Source organism: Truncatella angustata (genome assembly GCF_020726525.1).
Source record: "Truncatella angustata strain MPI-SDFR-AT-0073 chromosome Unknown BKA67scaffold_1, whole genome shotgun sequence".
In the NCBI taxonomy this organism is placed as follows: domain Eukaryota; kingdom Fungi; phylum Ascomycota; class Sordariomycetes; order Amphisphaeriales; family Sporocadaceae; genus Truncatella; species Truncatella angustata.
In genome coordinates, this window is record NW_025763381.1 from 4,380,992 (window position 1) to 4,397,692 (window position 16,701).

Here is a 16,701-nt window from a genome sequence, read left to right on the forward strand (position 1 = left end):
TGCCACACACCAAGCCAAAAGCCACTGAACCTCAAGGAAACCAATTAGGTTACCACAATGATGGCGATGCCTGCACCAAAAGCCGAACTAGTCAACCCACCAAGCTCTAAGCCGGCATCGGTAAGGGGAAATGAACTCTAGGTACGCACAACGGTAAGAAACCGTGTATGTAACTAGAGCGTTGTAGGCTATGAGCCACCACGTTGCCCGCTCGGCGATTGCCTGGTAAAACGGTCATTGTGTGATGTTGTCGCGGGTCTGATGAACCGGATGGTTGTGTTATTATCGGAATCTTCAGGGACGATATTTATACAAGCTGCATACGACAGTTGAATAAGCGTCGATTAGGATGGTAGCCTACTAGCCGCAATGTAACGATAGTGCTAGACATTTCAACACAGCAGGATTGCCCTGATATATCGTCTCGGTTGATTTTCTTGATAAGCAGCTTTCCTTCGATGAGGTGCTCAACTGACAGAAAAGAAGGATTAAAAGAAAACTCTAAATGCATAAACATGAAGAGTTTCTTCTTCTTCTGATAGTCGTTTCGGCTCCGTCAAGGTCTGAATCTGCAAGCGAATAACGGTTTGGTAAGAAATACACAGCCCTTACAATCAATATCGTTTGCGAACATATCTAATCAATCGATGAAGAACCCAGACATGGGGGACGCTATGTAAGCCGTCAAGAACTTTTATTATATCCCATACTTTTTTTTTAGTAATTTGCCAGACCTAGCTCAGCGACCATCTTCCTCCTGCTCCAGCATCTGGGCATAGTCATCAACTGACGCAAATGTTGGTAGGCTCTTGAGCATCTTCTTTCTCTTCCTCGACTCCGCCCCAGGCTTACCATCACCATCCTTGCCAGTCGGTGCCCCTCCTTCCTCCTCGTCCTCACCTTCACTGCCGAAATCGAGAGACGAGGCATCCGAGAAATCCAGGGCGCTGCCCTCCGATTCACCGTCCACGTCCATTTCATCCAGGCCAGCATCGGAGTCGTCATCAGCCATTAACTCTTCGAAGTTGGCGTCGATTTCGCTTTCCGAGTCATCTTGCACTTCTGGTCGCGAAGCCTTAAGAGCTTCCCAGATTTCATCTTCACCCGCGTCACTACCTTCGGCGCCAGGGTCCGCTGCATCGCTCTTGATCTTCTTGGCACGCGCAGCCTGGGCAGGCTTGCCGATCTGACTGAAATACTCGTGGAAGAAGACGTCCTCAACAGCCACATCCTCGGCCTTCTTGTTCCAGAACGCAGCAGAGTTGACAGTTGCGGCAGTCTTGTTGCCAGGCTTGCCAGAAACCAGAACACTGCCTTGACCAGTAACAGCAAGAGGTTGCATGAGCGAGCTACCTCTTGTACTGTCCGTAGCCTTCGGGTTCTTGTAGACAAATTTGTCAAGGAAGTTAATTAAGGTATGGCTTCCGAGATCAGGTTTCTGCGCCGGCTTTTGACCTCTCAGCAAGCTGGATGCATAGATGTCGACCGTTGGATGGAAATGTCTCAAGAAAGGCATGAGCTCCCAGAGACAGCTGCGATGAGCGTTGCTGTACTCGGGCACTCTCTTTCGGCCATCGTACACGTCTGTTGCTTTGGAAAATGTATCTCCGTTGGCAGCATCTGTCTGACCGATTGCTTCGCTCTCATCGTGCTCTTCTGGTTCATTCAAAAGGGTGCTCAAGTCGGGAAAGGTAGTCCAAAGTTCCATGATCAAATAAATAATACCACAAATGAAAGATGGTTGGTGCAGGTTCAACACCTGAAGCATTCGCTTGACAAAGGCCTTAACCCGACGGACGTCAACGTCTGATTTCAAGCTGCGGTACAGAAGATTCAGGTAAAGGGCCTGTTTTGACGATGTTGTCAATCGTGGATCCAGCAGAGACTCGTACAGCGTGCGGTAAAATCGTTCTGTTGCAAGATGTCGTGTGGTAGCCATCTGCTGAATTAGCATCAGAGCTTGGATACTTGTGTTAAAATTTGACGAATGAGTAATGCGGAAAAGGGTATCCAGATGTGTTTCGAGTGTTGATGAGTCGGTCTCCGAGAAAGGTACTGCACGGTTAATTCCGGTCAAGATTGCTGCGACCAACTTTTCAGCTGACTCTCGTTCAGCTTGTCCGGCTAACGTTTCCTCGTCGGGTTTGCTAGACGGTCCGGCACGAGTACGCTTTCTTTTCTTGTCTTTTGCTGATTTGTCTGTCTTCTCCGTCGCGTCGAAGTTCTCCACTTGACCAAGATCACCGCTCTTCAGCAGAGCAACGAACATGCCAAAGTAGATCTTCAGGAGTGAGTCTGCTACTTGGGGTTCTTTGCTGCTGAGAATTGTTTGGTTGAGCGTATTGACTGCATAGTACTTCGCCCGGATTGTTTGACCAGGTCTGAATATGAGCTCTTGCTCTACTGTCTTGATCGCCACTGCCTTCATGCCCGGGTGCATGTTCAAGAGCTGTAGCATGAGATAGGATGCTCTTGACGCAATCTTCTTCTCACGGTCTCCCAACTTGTTGACAAGCAAGCGAAGGAGGTTGGACTCCTGCTCTGGCTTGTCCTTCAACAGAGCGTAGACCATATCGATGGCCCTTACACGGGAGTATTCGATTTCATCATTGCACCAGGTTTCTATGGCCTGGATGATTCTGAAATAAGCTTCTTTGAGCCAATCCTCAAAGGCCCAAGAGATAAGATGCTCCTTGGTAATTCTACCGGGAAGTTCTTGTTTGTCGGACCAGTATTTAACTTTCTGCTTCTGGAGGGTACCGATCAGGCCGGGCTGGGCAGTGAAAGGCCGTAGACGCCGATCAGATGGAAGTAGGGAACCAGGGCCCAACAGATCTACCAAAGCGGCCGCAGCGGCGAGTGCTTGTCCACGACTGCGCTTGGTCGCAAGGGCGATCAGATTCTCAAGGGCCTTGATGCTATGAACAGGCGATTCCTGAATGGCAAGGGTCAGGGCCGAGGTCTTATCCGACATGGTACCAGAAGACATGATCTCCGACATGAACTTGTGCGAAGACGACGAGGACAAGGTGGCACTATGAGTCGCACTGTCCTCTTCCAGGAGTGACTTGGCATGCGTCTTCAGACTGGCGATGGGAGAGAAATATGCAGAGACATCTTCGGAAATGGGCTCAGGTAGTTTGACCAGATTGGCTGCGTGCCAGTCTGAACGAGGCTCATATATCTAAGAGATGGCGGAGTTAGATGAGATGCTATTTGGCCATGGTACGGCGAGGCTTACTAACCGTTTTCCATGTCTTTGGGGCTGCTGGCACCGTTTGCCCGGGCTTCTCGGCGACTTGATCATCCTCATCGTCCTCGTCCGAGGCTTCCTCCCAGTCTCCCTCTCCTTCTTGCCCCCCTCGGCGTCTAGCTGGGCGTCGTCTTCATCTGCCTCTGGAGGCTGCACCTTTTCAAATCCCAGTCCCAGGGCGAACTTGGCTAGTTCTGCCTCGAGACCTTTGTCCAGGGTCTTGCTCTTGGCATCCTCGCCAAATGTCTCATCCTCTGACTCAAGACCGTCCACGAGCTCCAAGTCCTGCTCATCACCACCCAGGGCCCTTATCTCGTCAAGAAGGGCGTTAGACGATGATGCGCCAGTTTCCTGTGGGCTGGATTCCTGGTTGAAAGACTTGTTCTTGGAGTCAGGCTTGGGCCGCTCATTCTTGAGGTCACGTTTTGGGCGATCACTCTTGAAGTCACGCTTTGGTCGGTCGTTCTTGAAGTCGCGCTTAGGCTGATCATTCTTGAAGTCACGCTTTGGTCGGTCATTCTTGAAGTCGCGCTTGGGCTGATCGTTCTTGAAGTCACGCTTAGGCCTATCGTTCTTGAAGTCGCGCTTGGGGTGGTCGTTCTTGAAGTCACGCTTAGGCTGATCATTCTTGAAATCGCGCTTGGGCTGATCGTTCTTGAAGTCTCGCTTGGGCTGATCGTTCTTGAAGTCTCGCTTGGGCTGATCGTTCTTGAAGTCTCGCTTGGGCTGATCGTTCCGCTTCTTGGTAGCCTGCTCGGTCTTGTCGTCCTGTCGCTTCCTCTTGAGATCGGGCTTGTCCTGCTGCTTCTTGTTCGGCTTCTGTTTTTGCTCAGAGAGTTTCTGGTCAATCTTTGCTGTCAGGCTTGACAGGGCCGAGTCGTCAAAGGATGCCATTGTGTAGGCTGACAATGTTAGCACCCCAAAAAGATTCAGGACTGGTCGGTTCACAACTGAATGAACTCGGGCGTCGAAGTCGTCAAGCAGCAGAAGAAAAAAAAAAGTTCCCTGTACCGAAAAATTATTGCGGGGCGGATAAGCCTATCCGATAAGTCCACCTGCCCTGGGCTGCTTCCACTCCAGCTAGCTTATCCAGCATAAAAGCCAATGACAGACCCCCGGCCACGCCATGAGCTAGCGGGCCCTCCCCCCTGCAAGACTGATGGATGACCTGAGCTTCATTTTGTCCCAAGGTCAGTCTAGTCTAGGGGAGTGCTGAAGCGAATCAGTTCACGGCATCTAGAAGCAGAATTCATGTGCATTATGGGCCCGTAGCCATGTTTTCAATTCGGACGTCATGGGCGTCTCGGCCCAGATCAGGCCGCCTGTATACAGGGTTATTACGATGTCATAGCACAGCCTCACCTCAGAAGTCCTGGGATACGTCTCGAGCACGGCTTTCACGGTTATGGCTTCCGATATCAGGCTTCACGGCTGCTTCGGATCAAGAAGGCGGCCATTCGAAGCTGATTCGTGCTGGCTACCTTCGCCAATCCCATGCCGGCATCTTTCACATGCTACCGCGTGGTCAAAGGGTGCAGGAGAAGCTTGAAAAGCTGATTGACAGGCATATGCAGCAAGTCGGAGCACTGAAAGTCTCGCTGTCGTCAATTTCATCCCAAGCGTTATGGGAGAAAACCAACCGACTAGAGGGTTACGGGCAAGAACTGTTTCTGTTCAACGATAGGAAAGAGACGGGCTATCTGCTGGCCCCGACACACGAGGAAGAAATCACCTCTTTCTTCTCTTCTCATCTATCATACAAGAATTTACCCCTGAGGATCTACCAGATTGGTCGTAAGTACCGGGATGAGCTTCGGCCACGCCATGGGCTTCTGCGATCACGCGAATTCACCATGAAAGATCTCTACACATTCGACGCTGATGTCGAATCCGCGTTGCAGACGTATGACGAAGTACGAGCTGCCTATGATCGACTTTTTGATGAGCTCAAGCTTCCGTACCTAGTCGCTGAAGCCAGCTCAGGCGATATTGGCGGCGACTTGAGTCATGAATATCACTTGCCTTCTTCTGTTGGTGAAGACAATGTCATGAGCTGCGACACTTGCTCCTACGTCGCCAACGAAGAACTCGCCATTGCAAAGCCTAGGTCACCGGACGACGGTACCTTGGTAAAGCGGACCTGGTATGGCATCACCAAAGACCGTACTACACTGGTAGCAGTCGACTTCGCCACACCATCCGGCAGCACGGGGTCTCCGGTCAATACACATGCTATCAAAGCCATTGTGCCGGACTTGGACCCTAGCATCGATGATGCAAGAGCTTGGTACCACTCTTCTCGGGAAGGAGGGAATGGCATCCAGAAGACCATCTGTCTGGTAGACCAGAGTTATCGACTCGGAGAAAAAGAGGCAGATATACCAGCTGAAGGCCCCACGGAAATTATCGCTCGTCACCCCGAATCCGGCGAACCACTCAGTCTCCTTCGGATCCAGGATGGCGACAGCTGTGCCCAGTGCGCATCTGGAAAACTCAAGGTGCAGAAAGCTGTCGAGCTCGGGCACACGTTCCACCTTGGCACACGGTATTCAGAGCCTTTGAATGCAAAGGTCCGTTTACGGGAAAATGTCATTGTTCCTATGCAAATGGGTTGTCATGGCATCGGAGTATCTCGCATCATCGGGGCTGTGGCGGACCATCTAGCCGACACGAAGGGTCTGAACTGGCCCCGCGCTATCGCACCTTACGAAGTGGTTGTCATTCCAGGCCGCAATACGAAGGACGAAGATGTCGATCTCGTATACGATCAACTTCAAGGACGCAAGGAGCCTGAAACAAGTCAGCCATTGGATGTTGTGTTGGACGATAGATCTGAGTCCTTTGCATGGAAAATGAACGACGCTGACGCTGTGGGATACCCCGTCATTGTCTTGCTTGGCCGAAGATGGGACGGCGAAAGGATGTGCGAGGTTCAGTGCAGAAGGCTTTCTGTGAAGGAAAATGTACCATTTGACGAACTACCCGTGTATATTAGTAAACTGCTGTCGCAGCTGTAAGATATGGATATGATATCCTTAATGTATATTTACATTTGACCTGTTTCGTATAGATGGACCTACTAACCACGAGATGGGGAATGATTTAGAAAGGGAAATTGTTCCCCCTGTGTTGTTGAACCGGTCTCTATGGAATTCCGGTCGGCCAGTATCACTCTTTGTGGTTGTTTGTTCAAACTCCGCTAAACATATTGCAACCTTCTATTATACTATGAAACCAAGTCGTGGCTGTGGCTTGGAGCCGCCAATATCCCATCTGATATGAAGTTAGTCTGCAATCACCCCAAGGCTCGTGCGGAGCACCTGTGCTATACCACGATCTGGCATATTAGTTGGATGACTACACTCCTATTCCCCTTCCTTTGGATATTTTGCATGAAACCGTGACAGTCATTCGAAGAAATTCCACATAATATCATTATTTGTAACGGATATCTGGCACCAAAACTTAAGAAAACAAGGATCAGACACCCTCAGTCTTACCCGTGTTTGGCCAAAATCTTTTGCCCATTCTGGTAGTAAGAAGCTTTAGCAGATAAAGAATTCACCGTGCACAAAGCCGAGATGTGTCCCGAGTTGTTCTATTGTTCTACTGTCCAAATTTCGATATAAGGAAGCTGCCATGACGGGTGTTGGAACAAATGTCTTTGTGGTGGGGGGACTAAACGCTTATACCATGATCCTTTGATGGGCAAGATATAAAGATTCTGTGTAGTCATCCAGACCACGCGCCTGGATGGAGACTCACTGAGAGTTACCACAAAGTACAGCCAAGATCAGTGCCATTTGTTTCCAAGAAAAACCATGCCCGTCTGTTTTGCTGTCGACCCCGACCACTACGACGATCTCGGCGTCCGTAAGGATGCTTCAGCGCCCGAGATACGGAAGGCCTACTGCGGTCTCGCAAGGAAGTGCCACCCAAACAACTTCGCGTCGATCGTCTCGGACGATCAGACGCGCGCGGCCAACGAAGACCGCTTCAAGGATCTCGAGCACGCGTACGGGGTCCTGAGAGATGAGACGAAGAGAGCAGTGCATGACGAAAGTCTCACGGACAGCTACGTGGTCGGTTATTTGACGTTCAACGGATTCGAGGTGACGACTACGACGACGATCCAGGAAGTGGTAGCCTTCCTGGCGCGAAATGGCTTCCCTGCATTCATGAGGGAAATCGGCCTTCCCATCGAAGGTAAGAAGCTCTTTTTTGGTGGTCAGATCTTCGAGATACAGACGGAGGTACTGGGTCAGCCCGAAAGCGTCTTCGAAAAGGCCACCAGTGCTAGGCCTGTTCCCGAGACGCAATCTACCCTTCAAAAGCCCGGCAACGAGGCTGAGGCTGCGCCCATGGCCGCACCCAGCCCAACGCTCGATCCCGGCGAGGCACCCCATCAACAATCGGGATTCACCCCTACCAAGCATAGCCATGTGTCTCTCCGGTCGGCCCTGTTGTGCTTATTCCTAATGTTGAGCATTCTCTTCGAATGCCACAAGGCTTTCCCGAGGCTGACTCGTGTGTTTCCGAAGCCGAGTCATTATGAAGTCCTAAATATCTCTACGTATGCAAGCGATGACGAGATCAAGCAAGCCTACCGACGGGCAGTCAAGATGAACCACCCCGATAAGGCACATGGCCGAGAAGCTGCCGCGAAAGCCCTGGAGAACATGATAATGATCACGGACGCATACGGTACACTATCAAGCGAACTGAAATGCGCATACGACAGAAATATTGCGCAGTCCGCCAATATAAGTGAATATCATCGTTGTCTCCTGAAATTTCAAGCCAGCAGCTCTGAACGCCAGCGCGAGGCTGGTGTCCGCGCAAAAGGGGCAAGGGAGCAGGGAGATGCGGCTGGGAAGCAAACACGAAAGGCTCGAGATGCGGGGCTGCGAAGATCCAAGGAGGGGTCTCGTCAGAGTAACTGGCATCGTGCGCGGCATTATCTCAAAACCTTGGTGGATGTCGCTTCTGAAGAGTCCGAGATTGAAGTCGTGATACCACTGTATGTACGGACAATCATCAGCAAGAGTGCAGTTACAGCTGTGAGGGTACGTACTGGTGTGGTTGAGCTTTTGGACAGACTCGGCGAAGAATATCATTGGATCTGTTACAAGGACGAGATTATTCGACTGCTCGCCTTTACGGTCGGTCGATATCTTGGCTTTGATTTATGTGTGTGAAAGGTCTAAGTGCACGCGAGCTGAACAACTGTTTTACTGTTTTGAACTAGTCATGTTTCTCAGAAAATTACAATATGATATATTCTTCAAGTTAAAGATGTCACCATACGTGAAGCAGGACTGAAGCATAATTGTAGCAACAATCTATACTCAGAAACTTTACTACATGAATCAAGTTTTAGATTTCAACTTGCAACGCAAAAATTTGAAACTTTATTCTCATTTCTCTGATGACTTGGTATTACATAATTGTAGTGATTTTCGGGAGAATTGGTAAAGCTCACTACGTGGCTCTATCCTGTTAATTCTTTTGTACAGCCGATGGCAACAAGAGATATTGGCAAACAAGTATCGATTGTAATGATGCTAATTAGCTAAAGATCTTCCACGCCCCTTCCACACCTACTAACTTTCTGTCAACCTGCGAGCTCCTGTACCTGTAGCGATCTGTAAGACTTCATTGCGTCCGAGTCAATCCGCAACTTCGCCCCTAATAATCTTCACTGTGTAAAGCAACACGGATTTACGCCTCTTGTACCAAGTAGTGCAATTACTATCACATACCCTTCAACTGGTTTCGAGCTGCGCTGATGCAATCTCTTACCAATTCAAGGCGCTGTCGTTTCTGTGATGATATGACATCTAAATTCCTTCGTTTCGATAGAAGCTGGTCTCGTAACCCGTTGGTGATCTTGCACGCATCATCATAAGCGGTGAATAGTCTGTGAAAATCCTTCCTGAAGTCAACAGTCACATCGTTGATGTCTTCCTTCTGTCGCAGCAACAGCTTTGCGGCTATTTTGTGACCGTTTTGCTTGTATTCCTTGGTAATTCCCTTCACGGCCTGTTCTCTTGAAAACAGATGGCGAAGCAGTGACTATTACACATTAGAAATTTGTCACTGTTATTTGCGATATTGGACATACATTTGTTACGCTGTGCATGGTGTCAATAAGACTTCGTGAAGTGTCGTCAACAGCCATTTCCCAGCGACGGACATTGAACGCCTGATCAATATTTTCCTCCCGAGGAATCTGTTTCTCTGGTCTATGGAGTTCGACTCCGCCATTCTGGCGGAGTTGATATCTATCGTCAAGGATGTTCCCCTGGCGACTACCTCCAGCTGTGTTTCGATGGGAATTGCGGAATCCATGGTTTTGGATTTGCTGCCCTAGGTTTGCATACGGCCCGCTGGAACAATCACCCTTTTCGAAAGCCTCACGCTGAGATAGCTTTTGAGAGAAACTGTAAGACTTCGGGTGCATTTTTACGGTGTGCTTCCGGTGTCCATCGGTACTGTGTACCATGGGGTCGCCCGGATATCCGCTCGCTTCAGCAGAAACCTCAGGGAGATCGACTCTGTTGAAAAGATTTTGGGCGAACGCATTAGATTTGGGATGGAGTCCAGCGACCCCAGTCTCGACTCGAGTTTGGGAATCTTGCTTTAACCTTCCCTCAAACAACGATTGCTGCCGCTGGGGATTGTGTCGTTCAGTAGAGAAGACATCATCCCGGTCATCGTGTATCCTTCCCTGGTTGGCGCCATTATTACACTCGAACGAATGTGAGTTGTAAATGTAACTCGTTCTTGGAATTGCAGCCCTTCTTGTTTCATCATGACCTTGTGGTTGCAGATGCAAGGCTTGATTGGAAGGTATATCTCCACATGTATCATGTACAGACTGCGACTCGGCGATTTGTCTGGATGACAAAGCAACAAAATTTACTTGTCTGAGTTGAGCACGACTGTGATGATTGTTATTGGCAAACGGGAGATCCTGCATCTGCCCTTGAGCTGGTGCAGAGTTGTTCTCTGCAGGTGAGGACACATTTTCTGCTACCTGTGAGATGGGGCATGATTGTTTAAGGGTTTTTTCCCATGCTTCTCCACGCTTACCATGTCGCTGGTTTTCAGCGCTGTCAGGAACCAAGCTGGGACTGCCTGTATCGTTGATGGATAGTTGTCGGTTTACTTGAGCGGTCGGCAGTGTTGGTGCTGTCTGCTCCACCGAACGAGCTGACGTTTGAAGTGTGTCTGGAGCGTTTCGCTTCTTCGTTTCTAATGCGTCGATATGAGCAATTCGGTGTGTTCCTCTTTTGTGCGTATTGGTTTCGAGACTTTCAGGAACATCATTCTGCGCAAGGGGCTTTTTGTTTCCTCCCTTTTCGTTTTCAGCCGCGTGTGGTAGTACACCACGCTTGCGGAAAGGGAGTCGCCCCAGAACAGGTGCTACTGCCTCCTGCGGCTCAATGAAATGACTTTGCGGGCTTGCATGGGTGTTTTTTCCAAGGGAAGGTGCTGCTCCTGTCTCTACACTGAGATAAGCAGACTCGTCACCAGCTCCAGCAATGTTGCCATCGACATTCAGATTATTGGAGGACTCTGAAACTTTTTCAATAGTATTAGGTTTCTTCTTAAGCTTTTGCAACTTGATTGGGCTAGATTGGCGATCAAAAGGAATGATTTTGGCCATGTTCCTTCTCTCAATCGGAGGTTGTTCCGTTGGACCCGGTGCTTCCTCTGAGGAGGATTCAGTTATAGCAGGACTTCGCTTCTTTTTGGAATGTGGTCCTGCAGTTCGTGGTGCCCCTGTGGTTTCGTGCAGAGGCCTTTTGAGTTTCGAGGTTATTTGTTCCAAAGGTTTGGCAACACGCAGTGGAGGCTTGCTTGGACCATCGTCCGTCTTCATGTTTTGTACAAGACCCTGCCTCCTTGTCATTGTTGGAAGCTGCTCCTGCTCATCCATTGTAGGGTCCTCGATATCGAATGGGTCATAGACATTATGCGCCTGAAATTTAGAAACCTTGCTACGACCGGTGACTGCGGCTTTCCCCTTGGTGGAGTTACGTTGAGCCTCTGGTTTTGACCTGGATGCATGGGTTCTGGTAACTGTATTTGCATGATGTGCAGATTGTTTCTTTGTGGAAGTGTTTGGGGACTCTTCAAAATCATATGGATCGTCTGAGTCTGCGCCTGTGTGCTTTTTTAGCACAGTCTGGGCCGCTGGATGCTTCGACTCTTTTTGGGGGGCTTTGCTGCCATTGGAGGTAAAGGCGCTTTTGCTTCTATCCATAAACACGTTGTAAAGAGACTTATTAACGGGGGCTGTGGCTTCAAGAAAGGAAGGCTTCGCCACTCGCTTTGATGTAAGTTTTGGAGGCGAGGGCTGAGTGACCTGATTCTCAGGGACGATCTCCGAGTGGTCATATGCTTGGGCAGCGCGCTGCTCGTACAGCCGTTGTGCTAAGTTGCGCGTAGACAAACGATTTGCACCAGTGCCCTGTTGGAAGTTTTGCACATGCGCAGGTGGTGTGCTGCCGGCAGTTTGCTTTGTCTTCGTGATGGGCACATCCTTGCGACTTTGAACTTTGCGTGCACTCTTTCTGATAGGAACGTCATGTATCTCACCCTTTCCCGTGGCTTGAGTTTTGCATCGCTTTTTTTGCATTGCTGCAGATACTTTGCTGTTGGGAGCTTCTGTGTCGCTGGGATGGTAGGACTCTGCACCTTCGCTTCTGACGCTGGAATCGGATTCATCTTCAGACTGGAAGCCATCATCCAAATCCTTATTTCGTGCCAAGTGTTCTGGAGAGTCCACATCCTCGTGGTCATGTTCAAGCGAGTCTAGATGCTCTGGAATGATATCATCCAGGGGCGATTGTGTTAGGCGTATGTCATTGTTGTCATGTAGCTGACCCCTTGGAATGGTATCGTGATGATCAGGACTACGTCGTGTGGAGGAAGGTGAGATTGTGTCATGCCCGGTCCCGTTTGCTGTGGTTGAGCATCCGGAACCACCACCAGGAGTGCCACATAGTGATGACGAATCATCCTGTCCAGGGCTCGTGTAATTGCTCATAGAGTCATAGCCAGCAACTCGAGGTAGTCTGGACGGCTCTGGGTCGCCCGGTGGTTCGATCAAAGGTAGTCCCTGGGTTTGGGATAGTACCCAGCGACCACCAATGCACACGACCTGTTTTTGACTTCCTCCAGGATCAGGCATGCTAGGATTTTGGGTATGCGCAAATGGTTTAAACAAAGGATTGTTCGGGAAAGTTGGAAGGAAAGATCTATATGCTTGACAAGTGCTTACTTGCGAGATAGTGTGCTTTGTGTTGCAGTTAGTGTGGCCGGATTTCCCTCCACAGAGTGTGCAGAGTGTACAGAGTTCAAGAACTTGATGTTGTAGTGTGCGGAGAGAAAATGATTGAGGAAAACTTGAGATGTTCTGCATGCACGGGAGGGAGTTGAGGAAGGCGCACCTCCCACCATACTCATCCGTGACTTCCTGCTCGAGCTTTGATAGCACTCAAAGACATATTTCCACGAGAGACATCTTGCCCAGTTTACATGCATCAGACTTTCCTGATATCTCAAAAATACGACAGTTGTTTGGTAGTCAACCAAATATAACCTCGGTGGCAAACTGAGGGGCGTACCCTGCTATGGGGAGTGCAAGCAGACAACTTGAACCAGATAGCGCTCATGGCAATGCTCGTAATGATCCGTACAAGCAAGAGCATATTGAATCATACATATTCAAGAACCTCGCAGGTTGTTCCCCAAACCCTCCACCGTAGGGCACTCCGAGTATTGCGACACGGTAAGCCATGAACTCACCTCCTCCGATTGGGCAATGGAGTTTACTTGGCCAGGATCACCCGGAACTTGGACTGATACTGTTCCCGCGTCGTAAACGTCGTGACGGCCATGTGGATCAGCAAGTGGTGTATATTGACGTGCCACAATACCTGAATTCGTTGGGCTTCCATGACTAGTATTGCGAGGTATTCTTGCCAAGAATTGGCGCTCGACGTTCATGAGGATGTTATCATTCACCATACCAAAGACGCAGAGTTGCAAGAAGACACTGTGACTGGAAGAAATGCATTTCTGCAATAACAGTCAATTCAATCAATGCACGAGAGGCCAAATCAAATGTGGTAAAGCCGGCAAGATGCCGGTCGGTCTCTGAGGCCGTAGCTGACTTGATTTAAGTCTGCTGATCTGACGAGCTGACGCTTGCACATATACAAGGCGTACTGCTCTCGCGCGATGTACAGGAATGCAGGTGGTTCCGCAATGAAAAATCAACCCATGCCATCCAGCCAACGCCGTGTTCATGACCTCAATAATGGTATTCTTTTTTACTCCTTCACCTTCCAAGCGCTATCCGAAAAGTGTCGAGAGGCATTTATCGGACGATACCATCGAAGCGAGACTTGAACCACTTGACGGTCTCGTCACGGTGGATCTTGTGGGCGGCGCCGATCTTGCCCTTGCAGCGGCGGCGGCGGCTGACACGCTCACCAGGGCGAGTCATGCAGCAGTAGAAGTCCATACCGTAAATACCGATACCGGGGTCGTACTTGATACCGAGATCGATGTGCTCGGAGATACCGAAACCGAAGTTGCCAGTCTCGGAGAAGTTGCGCTTGCGCAGCTCGTACTCCTTGACCTTGAGACCACGCTCGAGAATCTCCTCGGCCTTGGGGCCACGGACAGTGACGTGGACAGAGATCTTCTCGTTACGACGGATACCGAAAGAACGGACGGTGTAGCGGGCCTTGCCTGTTGGAAAGAGAATATTAGAAGAGCTACGGGTGAACGGGGACAGAAGAGGGGCAAACGTACTGTAGACAGGAGTCTGACCGGACAGCTGCTCCAACACCTTGGCGGCACGGGTCAATCTGTCACCAGATTCACCAACGGAGATGTTGAGGACGAGCTTCTGGATCTTGAGCTCCCTCATGGGGTTCTGGGACTTGTCGGACGACTGTCGCAATTGTTAGCATTTCGACTATTCGTCATTTTCGTATGACGACGGTAGTGATCTTTTTTCTGGCGTACCATCTTGGCTGTTTGTTGTTAGTAAGAACCGGGGAGGTGGGTTCTGCGTTGATGATCGATGGACTGACGGTCGAAAAAAGTTCGCGATGCCCAAAGTTTCAACTCAACTCAAATCGAGAGACAGCCAATTTTGAGGGTTTGGGTACCCTCTTTGTGGGTATGGCCCGTGCCCCTTCCCTTTCTCCATATGTCGAGATGAGGAATTAGGTCGGGGACGAGATGGAGATGGCGGAAACAGCGCTAGAGCAAGAAAGGCTTAGCCCAGCTAGAGCTTTATTAGCGCATTGGAATTTGCATGTCAGCTCTCCAATTGGCAAGTGGCTCGAGCTCCCGTTTTCAGCCTCGAAATCAGAAGCGTTGCCTTGCGCCTCAATTAACTACTGCAGCATAACATATTTCGACCTTTGCCTCTGCTTCTTCATACCAAGTCGAGATCTTGAAGGTATTCTGTCCACACAGCCATACCACCGAGTTCGCGCAGAGGCTCGTGAAGTAACACGACTTCATCAAGTCAAACACCAATTTTTGCAAATCAAAAAAGAGTAGCTCCCTGAAGGAGCAAACTCCAGACAGCATGTCCAACAAACAGGGCAAGATGGTGAGTGCTCCCCCCCATCATACCGCTCGTATATCTCGAGGTTGACATTGCAGGCTGACGAGACGTGTTGTTACAGGCCGGTTACGTACGTGCTTCTTTCTTTTCACCCAAAGCGACGCGCCATCGCTAAATCACTACGCGACCCCATCTACTAACTCGTTTGCAGATCAACTACCGGATGAGAGTAACTCTCTTGGACGGTCGTCAGATGACTGGCCAAATGCTCGCCTTCGACAAGCACATGAACCTTGTGCTCGCAGATACCGAGGAGTTTCGCAAGCTGAAGCGCAAGACGACAAAGCCTGCTGCCGCCCCCGGCGCATCAACCCCCCAGACTCAAACCATCGAGACCGAGGAGAAGCGCACTCTTGGCTTGACCATTGTCCGTGGCGCCCAGATCGTCTCGCTCTCCGTTGAATCGCCTCCCCCACAAGATCCCAGCACACGACTTGGCAAGACCACAACCGGCGGTCTTCCCTCCGCACTCACATCCGGCCCCGGTGTGGCTCGACCTGCCGGGCGTGGCGCTGCTCCTGCGAGCTTGGCCGGTCCTGCTGCTGGTGTTGGTCCTGGTGCTCCCCCACAGTTCCCTCCCCAGTTTCCAGGTGCGCCTGGTTTCCCTGGCAGAGGTGGACCTCCTGTCCCAGGCTTTCCAGGACCACCTGGTGGCGCCTTTCCACCTGGGGCTTTTGCTCCTCCAGGAGGCTTTAACCCCCCGCCAGGTTTCCCAGGCGGCGCTCCTCCCCCGGGTTTTAACCCACCTGGTCGCAGATAAGACAGTACGCATGGAAGATATTACACAATCAAGGGGTCTACTTTTGGGGATGAGTTGAGTTGGAGGCGATTTGGTTCCTCCTCAGAGAGACATGTGAAAGTCACCGTCGGCGACCAAGGATGAAAGACTTGTTATGTTGTGCAGATGGCACCAAAGCAGCGAGCAGGAGTCAAAAGAGGTGCCCCTGCTTCGACAAGTCAAAAGCCCCGACGACTATGTTTCCATAACAAGAAATGAGAATGGAGAAATGATGGCCTTGCACAATCACAACTGCCCATCTTGCAATCAGCTATTTGTCTTCTGTAACAATGCCTACACGTGAAGGTACAAATGGCTAACTATCATGCGTCCTCGTATCTGGGGCCCCTAGACGAACAGACAACATACAAATGGGCAGAGCTGTGGAGCACAATAAGGTAACAACACCATGGAGGGCAATATTTGGTCGAATTTTGGCGCTCTAGATGCTACCACCCCCCATAATCTTGCTCGGAGCACTGATCCACACAAGAGCGCTTGGATTGCACTTGGCTTATACCTGGTCAAGTTAACGCTACTTCGCTCATCTCCCTTTGGGGCCGCTATCGCTATCGTTGTGACTTAAACAGTGGACGGACTGTACTATACGGGAGAGCTACTTCCCATAGAATTGCAAGCTAAAAACTAGTGAAGCTCTTTCAACAGAATCACTACCTTATTTTCTTGCTCCTTATTGTTTCTCTTATTTCTCCCTATTCCGATTATCTTCTTGCCTTGATTATACTTTCTCCTGCTTTCCTCTAACCTTTCTTACAGTGCTCTCTGATACTCCCCCCTACGTAAAACAGGTATCTCACAGCGCAAACAAGCCTGTTCTAGTTGTCAATTTCTGTAGAGATCCTCATAATTAGTAATACGAGCACAGTATTATAAATATTACAAGAACTCGGGAGTCAACCTCTTCTTGGGGTACACCTCTTGCTGTATTAAAGCTCTTCCTAGAGTACACCTCTTCTCAGAGGCCATAAAGTCGTCATGTCCATCTAA

General features: G+C 49.9%; 6 protein-coding genes across 6 annotated transcripts; 3 read left to right on the plus strand and 3 right to left on the minus strand.

Moving 5' to 3' along the window:
• Window positions 1–739: 739 nt before the first annotated feature.
• BKA67DRAFT_510939 (CBF/Mak21 family-domain-containing protein) lies at window positions 740–3,577 on the minus strand (the record flags this gene model as incomplete). Its single annotated transcript, XM_046097368.1, has 3 exons — window positions 740–2,115; window positions 2,170–3,184; window positions 3,242–3,577. Coding segments are annotated over 3 exons (2,727 nt in total), but the record flags the coding sequence as incomplete, so codon positions are not given.
• Window positions 3,578–4,384: 807 nt separating this feature from the next.
• BKA67DRAFT_547302 (uncharacterized protein) lies at window positions 4,385–6,419 on the plus strand. The gene has a single exon (XM_046101444.1). It carries the CDS (start codon window positions 4,528–4,530, stop codon window positions 6,268–6,270), a length of 1,743 nt encoding a protein of 580 aa, XP_045964349.1. The 5' UTR covers window positions 4,385–4,527; the 3' UTR covers window positions 6,271–6,419.
• Window positions 6,420–7,074: 655 nt separating this feature from the next.
• BKA67DRAFT_653419 (DnaJ domain-containing protein) lies at window positions 7,075–8,451 on the plus strand (the record flags this gene model as incomplete). Its single annotated transcript, XM_046106364.1, has 1 exon — window positions 7,075–8,451. One exon carries the CDS (start codon window positions 7,075–7,077, stop codon window positions 8,449–8,451), a length of 1,377 nt encoding a protein of 458 aa, XP_045964350.1.
• A 354-nt stretch (window positions 8,452–8,805) lies between these two features.
• BKA67DRAFT_44391 (uncharacterized protein) lies at window positions 8,806–12,838 on the minus strand. The gene is made up of 2 exons (XM_046096882.1): window positions 9,378–12,838; window positions 8,806–9,328 (listed from the first exon to the last, which is right to left on the minus strand). Exons 1-2 carry the CDS (start codon window positions 12,684–12,686, stop codon window positions 9,008–9,010), a joined length of 3,630 nt encoding a protein of 1,209 aa, XP_045964351.1. The 5' UTR covers window positions 12,687–12,838; the 3' UTR covers window positions 8,806–9,007.
• Window positions 12,839–13,646: 808 nt separating this feature from the next.
• Window positions 13,647–14,305, minus strand: BKA67DRAFT_530337 (60S ribosomal protein L11; the record flags this gene model as incomplete). The annotated part of the gene is made up of 3 exons (XM_046099227.1): window positions 13,647–14,023; window positions 14,087–14,228; window positions 14,303–14,305. 3 exons carry the CDS (start codon window positions 14,303–14,305, stop codon window positions 13,647–13,649), a joined length of 522 nt encoding a protein of 173 aa, XP_045964352.1.
• A 240-nt stretch (window positions 14,306–14,545) lies between these two features.
• BKA67DRAFT_597992 (uncharacterized protein) lies at window positions 14,546–15,472 on the plus strand (the record flags this gene model as incomplete). The annotated part of the gene is made up of 3 exons (XM_046105306.1): window positions 14,546–14,900; window positions 14,977–14,985; window positions 15,067–15,472. Coding segments are annotated over exons 1-3 (438 nt in total), but the record flags the coding sequence as incomplete, so codon positions are not given.
• Between the last annotated feature and the right edge of the window lie 1,229 nt (window positions 15,473–16,701).

Coding starts and splice junctions, on each gene's coding strand:
- BKA67DRAFT_547302 (XM_046101444.1), top strand. CDS start 4,528: ATGTTTTCAATTCGGACGTCATGGGCGTCTCGGCCCAGATCAGGCCGC.
- BKA67DRAFT_44391 (XM_046096882.1), bottom strand. CDS start 12,686: ATGCAGAACATCTCAAGTTTTCCTCAATCATTTTCTCTCCGCACACTA. Junction 9,329..9,377: donor CCATGCACAGCGTAACAAAT/GTATGTCCAATA, acceptor AATGTGTAATAG/TCACTGCTTCGCCATCTGTT.